We start from the raw sequence: 9,056 nt of genomic DNA, 5'->3' as shown, positions 1-9,056 counted from the left end.
TTCAGTTAATGCTAAACTAATTTGTCTGTGGAATTGTTCAGTAGAGTGCAACAAAAAAACAACAACCAAAGGGCAGTATAACAGAAGGTTTATTAGCAATGACGCTGAAAGTAATTGGACTAGTAAATTTAAAAGAAAAAAAAAGCATCACATACAATGATGCTAATAACCTTGATGCACAGGTCAATAGATATATCCTTGTCACACAGACTGGAATCGGGGACTAGGAAATGCTTTTTATAGGTGGATGATACAATCTTCAGTTTATATATCACAGAAAATTCAAAAAAAAAGTTTATATATCACAACATGCAGGTCTTCCCATTCTTACAGATGCCAGCATAGTACAAATAAGTACACCAAGGAAATTACTAAATAAGGCTAAGTTCATGGCACAGCAGACAATTTAACTGTACAAATCATCGTCTTCAGCTGCCCTGGCAGCGGATGCAAAAGGATCGGTTGCAGCGGTAGCACCCGCCATCGGCTGGTCAGGGAATCGGAACTCACTGCCAAAACCACGGGACTGCTGCAGCGTCTGAGCAAAGGCCTGGTATTTGCGAATATCAGCATCACTAACACTCCGGCGTGCATACCTCATGCTCTCCTCGAAGTGAGCAGCCTTGATCTCAGCGACCTCATCCACATCGTCTTCCTCCATGGCTTCAGGGTTTTCCTTCCGCCTCCTCTCCTTTTCCATGTCCTTTTCAATGTTCTCTCTGATGGCATATTTGCATGCACGCTGGCAGATTTCAGTGATATCTGCACCGCTGAACCCCTGTGTGTATTTGGCGAGAGCATTCAAGTCAACATCTTTGGCCACGGGAGACTTCCTGAGGCAGGCTCTGAAGATCTGGAGCCTGGATTCAACATCAGGCAGAGGAATGTAGATAAGCTGATCAAGGCGCCCAGGCCTAAGCAAGGCAGGGTCTATGATGTCTGGCCTGTTGGTAGCACCGATGATGAACACAGTTTTCTTGGCATTCATTCCGTCCATCTCGGTAAGAAGCTGATTCAGCACTCTATCGGCGGCACCTCCGGCATCACCAACACTGTTCCCTCTCTGAGTGGCAATTGAGTCAAGCTCATCAAAGAAGAGGACACATGGCGCCGACCCCCTAGCCTTGTCGAAAATCTCACGCACATTGGCCTCACTCTCACCAAACCACATGGTAAGCAGCTCCGGTCCTTTGATGCTGATAAAGTTAGCCTGGCACTCGTTAGCAATTGCCTTGGCCAACAAGGTCTTACCACAGCCCGGAGGTCCATAGAAGAGAACACCTTTCGACGGAGACATACCAAACTTCTCAAATTTCTCTGGATGCTCCACCGGATACTGGACGGTCTCCTGCAGCTCCCTTTTGACACCCTCCAGGCCACCAATATCCTCCCAAGAGACATTTGGAACTTCAACAACAGTTTCACGAAGAGCAGATGGGTTGCTTGTCCCTAGTGCAATCTTGAAATGGTCGTTCGTGACAGCCATGGAATTCAGTATCTCCGCATCAATGGTGTCATCCTCGAGGTCTATAACATCCATCTTCTCACGAATGCACTGGAGAGCAGCCTCAGTACAAAGGGCAGCGAGATCGGCACCGACATACCCATGAGTGTCCCTCGAAACATGCTCCAGCTCAACATCTTCAGCAAGCTTCATGTTTTTAGTGTGAATCCGGAGAACCTCAAGCCGTCCAACTTCATCAGGGACCCCAATGTCGATCTCCTGGTCAAACCTACCAAATCTTCTGAGAGCAGGGTCGATGCTATTTGGGCGGTTCGTAGCACCCATAACAATAACATGTGCACGTGATTTAAGCCCGTCCATAAGAGTGAGCAGCTGTGAAACAATACGCCTTTCGACTTCTCCGTTGGTCTTTTCTCTCTTTGGGGCTATGGAATCAATCTCATCGATGAAGATGATGGCCGGCGCGTTCTTCTCGGCCTCCTCAAACGCCTTTCTGAGGTTGCTCTCGCTTTCTCCGGCCAGCTTCGACATGATCTCCGGGCCATTGATCAGGAAGAAGAAGGCGCTTGTTTCATTAGCCACAGCTCTAGCAATGAGGGTCTTGCCAGTCCCAGGTGGCCCATACAGCAAGATGCCCTTTGGAGGCTTCACACCAATGGACTTGAAGAGCTGGGGATGGCGCAGTGGGAGCTCAACCAACTCTCTGATCTGGGCCATCTGCTTCCTGACTCCACCGACATCGTCGTAGCCGACGTCGTCCAGCTTCTCCTCATCCTCCCTCCTGACAGGCTCGCCATCGTAGAATATCTCCGTGTCAGGTGCGACGATGCAGTACTCTGCAGGGTCAGTCTCGATAACTTTGAACTCCACGCTTGTCATTCCGCCTCTCACAAGGAAAAGGTCCCCTTTTCTGACGGGTCGATAGGCTTCGAGAAAGTATGGTTTCAGGAAGGCATCGAACATGCTTCCGGTGATTCCTTCGACCGTGTCGTCGACGGGAAGTATGTGCACGCGATTCCCGAATTTGACGTCCGGGCACTGATGAACAGAGACGACGTCGCCGAGCCGGACCCTCAAGTTCTTCCTGACGACCTTGTTCATCCGGATCTTGGTCTTGTCGCATGTGTCGTCTGGAAGCATAATGCAGATCGTGTCTTTCCGCTTCTTGCCCTTGAGCAGGACGGTGTCGCCACAGAAGAGCTGCAGCCTGTCCATGGTGTCCGGGTGCAGAGCGACGGCGGAGTTCTCGTCGCCGGTGGCCTCAATAGAGGAGAAGGCAGGAAGGCACCAGAAGGGGACGCAGTCACCGCCCTAACTGTTGACCCATCAGAGACGCAGTTGATGATGGCGCAGCGGAGAAGACGACGGAAGAACAAGAGTTCAAATTCAGTCGTCATCGACCGTTTCACTCCCGTTACGACTGAGGGGGAATGTTAGAAGTATAATTATGTTTAAGTTAGAGATTAGGAGTTAGAGATAGAATTGGTTTAAACCATGTACAACTTGTCCCCTACTCCAAGTCTCTCTTCCTTCATTGTACCTGTATATATACCCCTACACGGGTCAGATCAATATAACACAATAATTCTATAGCCATCCTACAATTTCTACATGGTATTAGAGCGGTTTGTCTCATGACGCTGATCCTAGGAACCTTCCACCACACTTCCGCAGCGCGCCGCCCCCGGGGAGATTAATCCCCTCTCCCCGGGGGCGCGGCACCCGATCGAGCAAAGATCAGATCGTTCCATAGATTAGATCGATTCCATAGATTAGAACAATTCCAATTCGAAATTCTCTTAGATTGATTTTTCTTTCTTTAGCCACAAATAAATTCCTCTCCCCGACCCTCAAATCCGGTGAGATCAATCCAGCACAACACTCGTGCAACAGCGGAGCACACGCGGCAGGTCGCACGGTCCAGAAGAGCAGCCACCGGTTTCTGTCCAGGCGGCCCGACGGCGCATCTGCGCAAGCGCATCTTCATCGACCTCTGGCTCCGGCCGGCACGCCGGGGATATGTACAAGCGACAGGCAGCCCAGGCATACGATCTGTTTTTGATCTGCTTCGACACCCACCCATCGCGTCGACAAGTCGGACAGGGAGCAGATCGGTTCCCTTGGAGCCGGCACTTGCACTTCATCGGCAAGCACCTCCATCGACCCATGCAGCCATACATGCACTTGTATGGCATGCACAAAAACTGCACGTACGTGCTATATCTGGACTCGGGCTTGGTTTGGATTCGGCTAGCTTGAAGCCTTCAACGATGCAACTCCGAGGGCCCGGTTGCACGTGTCTACATCATCCAGACGCACGGCAACTCCGTGGCCGCTCGATCACGGGAGGGCATGCAGCTGGGCCTCATCAGCATCAGCTGTCTTCATCGACTTTGGACACATGCGCAGATCCCAGATGGATTCCAGCCGGTGCACATGATGGCCATCGCCGAAGCCGCGGCCTCGCCAAGGGACTCCACGCTGCAGCGCCAACCAGCTAGTTGTCCGCGTACGTCCACGAGCCGCTGCATCGAATGATCTGCACCAACCCTGCGCCGCATCATCAAGCTGTACGACTACGATCGGGCTACAAGCCAATATACTTCGTCGAGCACGTCTACAAGAAACGATCTCAACCTGCACCATCCACACGTCAGGCGGGTGTGAAACGAGATGCAATCTTGATCGACTTCTCCGGCGCGACACGACGTTGACACTTGGTCGCCGCGAGGGGCGCCTTCAAGCGACACATTATCGTCGACACGCTGCTGTGACGCCATCGCCGACACTTCATCGCCAAGGTCTTCATTAACGTCGTCTTCACCAACATCTTCATCAACACACCGCCGCCACCTTGTCCACAAGATGGACACCTAGCGTCCTCTAACAGAATTTTCTGCAAGACGCGACCACGACGACGGCAACGACCGCGTCACGATGATGGCATCGACCGCGTCATCCACGACGGCACGACTGCACCGACATGGCGTCACTATAGTGATGATCCCTACACGGCCATACGGTTTTGGCAAAACCGACGTGTGCTCGATGGGTTTCCTCCGGTCTTGGCAAAACTGGTGGACTCATCGCCGACGGCACCCTCTGACATCCGCAAGGTGCATCGTCCATGTCTGCAGCTCCGTCATAGCGTTTTTTTTGCGCCTCCGGCTTTGTGCGGCTTCATCATCCACGACGACCACACCATCGACCACGACTACCTCGACCAGGGCTACATCACCATGATCGGCTACCTCGACATTAATGGCTACCTCGACATTAATGGCTACGTCTGCAGCAACTCATCAGCAACAACTCCAGTCAACAGCGTCCGTCTCGTCACTTGCATCCACGACACTCCCGCTGTGACTGTGGGAGGGAATAGAGGAGAAGGCAGGAAGGCACCAGAAGGGGACGCAGTCACCGCCCTAACTGTTGACCCATCAGAGACGCAGTTGATGATGGCGCAGCGGAGAAGACGACGGAAGCACAAGAGTTCAAATTCAGTCGTCATCGACCGCTTCACTCCCGTTACAACTGAGGGGGAATGTTAGAAGTATAATTATGTTTAAGTTAGAGATTAGGTGTTAGAGATAGAATTGGTTTAAACCATGTACAACTTGTCCTCTACTCCAAGTCTCTCTTCCTTCATTGTACCTCTATATATACTCCTACACGGGTCAGATCAATACAACACAATAATTCTATAGCCATCCTACAATTTCTACAGCCTCGTCGACCACCAGCCGGTTCGGCGACTTCTTTCTCGCCAGAATCGCCATGGAGTAGTCCTTCTTCCCGCTCGCATCGGAGGAAGAGGGCTCGCTGTGGATCGCCATGGGACGCGGATTCGAGATGCTCGATTCGGCGCGCTAAGTTTCGTGGCGTCGTGGTGCGATGTGAGGAGGAACTCAAGGGGATCAGCTTACCTTTATAGCTTCGTCCTCCATGGAGTAGGGGATTGGTTCCGACTTCGTTCTCGAATCGAAGTTGCTGTACAAATCCGAGCTGAAAAGGAAGAGGAGTCGGGCTCTAGGCGGACTCGGCCTTTTTCAGCCTCAGCCATGGGAAGAGGTAGACTCGGCGGGAGACACAGAAGCGGTGGCCTATGAGAGCATCGCGGTAAAACTGCTTTTTAAGGCGCGCCCACCAGTTTCGCGGGCTTCAGCGGTGGCGGGAAACAAGCGCGCGGGGAAAACGATTGTGCGCCGGGGGAAAGGCGGCAGTTCGCGCGCTAGATTTGGGGCGCCGCTTCACGCGCGTCTATAAAACTGCAGTGCCATCTGCCGCTCTCTCTCGCTCTCTCCACTGCTTTCCCTCCTCGCCGCCGACACGCCACCACCGCGTCACCATGCCGCCTCGCCGCCAGGGAGGTTCAGGCTACCGTGGCGTCCGCGTGCGCCCGTCCGACACCTACTCCGCCTCAATTCAGTCATACGGCGGCGTGCGCCTCGGCCTCGGAACCTTCGACACTGCCCAGGATGGCACGCGCGTGTACGACGCTGCGGCGTGACGCCTCCGGCGGTCCCGTTGGGACATGAGCTTCACCGACGTGTCGACGCGGGAGCAGGCACATGAGTTGGCGCCTTTCCCGCGGCTTACCACTGACGAGGATCGTCGCAAACACCGGAGGTGGGAGCGCTGTCTTAGCCTGGCCGAGATGGACGAGGAAGCCATGGCGGTGTGGAGGCAACGCTTCCCACAAGACATCATCAACGAAGAACAGTTCTTCACTGAGAGGAGGGCGGAGAGGGAGGAGAGGAGGAAGGAGCAAGCCGCCTATCGCGAGGACAAGCGAACACGGAAGGCGGTCGCTAAATACAACATGGCGCTAGGAGATGCGTTGTCCTGGGACTCTCGCGACGAGCGGTTCCTTGACGCTTATGCTCAGACGTCGGAGGAGGACATCACCGAGGCAGAGTCTGAATCGGAGAACGAGTAGTAGTAGAACTATATATCGTTGGAGAAGCCGGTTTTATTTTGTATCGTAGAAGCATGCTATGTGGACGTAGTAGAACTATATATCGTTGGAGAAGCCAGTTTATTTTGTATCGTAGAAGCAGGCTATGTGGACGTAGTAGAACTATATATCGTTGGAGAAGCCTAGATGTACGCATTTTGTATCATAGAAGCAGACTATGTGCCAAACTATTTTTTGCGCGCTGCTGGAGCGGCGCGCGCGCGCTACATTTTAGCGCGGCTCTTGGAGCCAGCGCTGCAGGCCCCGCAAAACCAGGCAAAGCGCGCGCGACAAAGTAGCTTTTAGCGCGTGGCGCGTTGCGCGCCTGTTGGAGATGCTCTGATGAGTAGCATTGGCATTCTGGAGATTGTTTTGAGCCTAGGAGCTCTCTGAGGCCATTCGCATTCATAGACCTTCAATTCTAGGTGTTTTCAGCCGTCCAATAAAACTCTTACGTGATTGTGTGTGCACTTCTTGCTGGCTCTAAGTCTAGGCACATCATCTACAGGCGGGCTCATCAAACCCGCCTCAAATGGCCGGCCGTACGAACCGGTCAGTGATCAGTCACCGAGTGACCGGTCACAAAAAAGACCTAGACAGACGGCTTAAATGGTCCTGAAACGCTCGGGCTGATCGGTACCCCTTGTATTCAGCCCAAATGTAGGGCGGATATAGGGGCACCCGGGCGTGGGCATGCCCGGGCACGTCCACCACGTCAGATCCAGTCCATGCCGCTCCCTAGCGGCACCACATATATTCCTTCCCATCCGTTCGCCGGACCAACACCTAGTGATGTAGGGTAGAACCCTAGGAAGGACCTTTTCACACTTGGAGGGGGAAAATGGAGAGAAATCACAAGAACACAAGGATGAACACAAAGGGACAATCACTCCAACAATTCCCAATTACACATCCACTAGAGTAACAACACAAGATCCACAAGTCTCAAACACAATCAAAGGAGAGATACAATGGCAAAGTTCATCCCAAATCCAAAGGAAGAGGGGTCTTGGTGGTAGTCTTCTCCCAATGGAGGTCTTGAAATCCTCAAGGATTCTTCCCTAATGGGGTCTTGATCCTCAAAGAGGGAAGGTAATGGAGCAAAGCTCACCAAGATATCATCCAATACTTTGCTAACCCTAAACATGGCTCTAGGTACGAAATATATAGGCTTGGGGGTTGAAGGAGACGAAGGGAAGCCGAAGATCCAATCTCAGCCGGCCATCCCGGGAGGCCCGTGCGCACGGGGGTCCCGTGGGCACGGTACAGGCCCGTGCGCACGGGGTGCTCCAGCGCCGGGTTCCTGTGTAGTCCGTGGGCACGGGGTCTCTGGGGCCCGTGCGCACGTGGTCACCTGGGACATGCTGTTTTGCGGCTGCTGCACTCCTTCTTGATCCTTATAGCCTTGGGGTGGTTCTCCTTCTCCTTGGGGATGCTCCTGAGCTCCTTGGTGATGTTCCACTTCATACCTAAGGATGCATAGCATATTTTGGTGAGGTAGTATACATGTTCCATTTGTGTCCATATGCAAGTATAGTAGGAAGGAGTTCACCTCGGTTTCCAAAGCACGTGCTCTAGCTCTTGTCATGGGTCCTTGTGGGGGTGGATGTGTTGATGTAGAGTCCATGGGGATGATGGAAGGATGCTCCGCATCATCTCCCCTCCCTTCGAAAGGATCCGACCTCGGATCAAGATCTTCATCGCCATGGAAAGGCGAGAGGTCTTTGACGTTAAAGATGTCGCTCATGTTGTACTTGTGTCGTGGGAGTTCAATCTTGTAGGCATTGTTGTTGTAGCATGCGAGCACCTTGAATGGTCCATCGGCTCGAGGTAGTAGTTTGGACTTGCGTTCGTTGGGGAAGCGGTCCTTGCGAAGGTGTAGCCACACGAGATCACCTATGTTGAAGATCATGGGTTGTATGTTGACGTTGAGCTTGGTTGCTAGTCGATGTACGTGGCGCTCGATGATGTTTCTTGTATCTTCATGCATCTTCTTGATGTAGCTTGCTCATTCACTCGCATCCATGTTGGTGCGCTCTTGTAGAGGGAGAGGTAGGATGTCCAATGGGGACAACGGGTTGAAGCCGTAGACGACCTCGAAGGGGGACTTGCCGGTAGTCGAATGTCTTGCGCGGTTGTAGGCGTACTCGGTGATGGGTAGACACGCCTCCCACTCCTTGATGTTCTTCTTGATCAACACGCGAAGTAGAGTGGATAGTGTCCGGTTTGTCACCTTCGTTCGGCCGTCGGTTTGAGGATGGTATGCGGATGAGAACAATAGCTTCCTTCCAAGCTTGACACATAGAGCTTGAAATTCCTGCAAAAGAGATTGAAACACCAAAGGTAGCTCGTGAGTGGTGTTAGTTTTTGGTTCTCCATCCTTGCACACAAGGACAAAGTGCATCACACTCGATGGGTTCTCACACACTTCTCTCATCTCACTTTTGGTGGCAAATAGGATGAGGTTTTTCTCTCTAGGCGAAGAGGCGCTCAAGTTTGGCTTGTGGCTCTCACTCACTTTTGGGTGGGTCACTTTCTCATTCTTCTCTCTATGGTGGGTGGCTTGCTTTGCGGCTATTACTTGACTAGGAGACATAGGTCGTAGCACATATTCTTTTCCTTTCATCTTGAAGC

The 9,056-nt window shown here is 52.4% G+C and overlaps 1 protein-coding gene across 1 annotated transcript; it reads right to left on the bottom strand.

The window, feature by feature from the left end:
- Positions 1 to 326: 326 nt before the first annotated feature.
- Positions 327 to 5,301, bottom strand: LOC123123398 (cell division control protein 48 homolog E-like). The gene is made up of 2 exons (XM_044543905.1): positions 5,194 to 5,301; positions 327 to 2,725 (listed from the first exon to the last, which is right to left on the bottom strand). Exons 1-2 carry the CDS (start codon positions 5,299 to 5,301, stop codon positions 407 to 409), a joined length of 2,427 nt encoding a protein of 808 aa, XP_044399840.1. The 3' UTR covers positions 327 to 406.
- Between the last annotated feature and the right edge of the window lie 3,755 nt (positions 5,302 to 9,056).

The sequence above is a fragment of the Triticum aestivum genome, chromosome 1B (assembly GCF_018294505.1).
Source record: "Triticum aestivum cultivar Chinese Spring chromosome 1B, IWGSC CS RefSeq v2.1, whole genome shotgun sequence".
In the NCBI taxonomy this organism is placed as follows: domain Eukaryota; kingdom Viridiplantae; phylum Streptophyta; class Magnoliopsida; order Poales; family Poaceae; genus Triticum; species Triticum aestivum.
The sequence above is the reverse complement of the archived record's forward strand: the minus strand, read 5'-3'. Positions and strand labels throughout refer to the sequence as shown.

Excerpts from the sequence above, each read along its gene's own strand:
- LOC123123398 (XM_044543905.1), bottom strand. The coding sequence starts at position 5,301 with ATGGCGATCCACAGCGAGCCCTCTTCCTCCGATGCGAGCGGGAAGAAG. Across the intron at positions 2,726-5,193 it reads ACCGGCTGGTGGTCGACGAG|GCCACCGGCGACGAGAACTC; the intron begins GCTGTAGAAATT and ends TCCTCTATTGAG.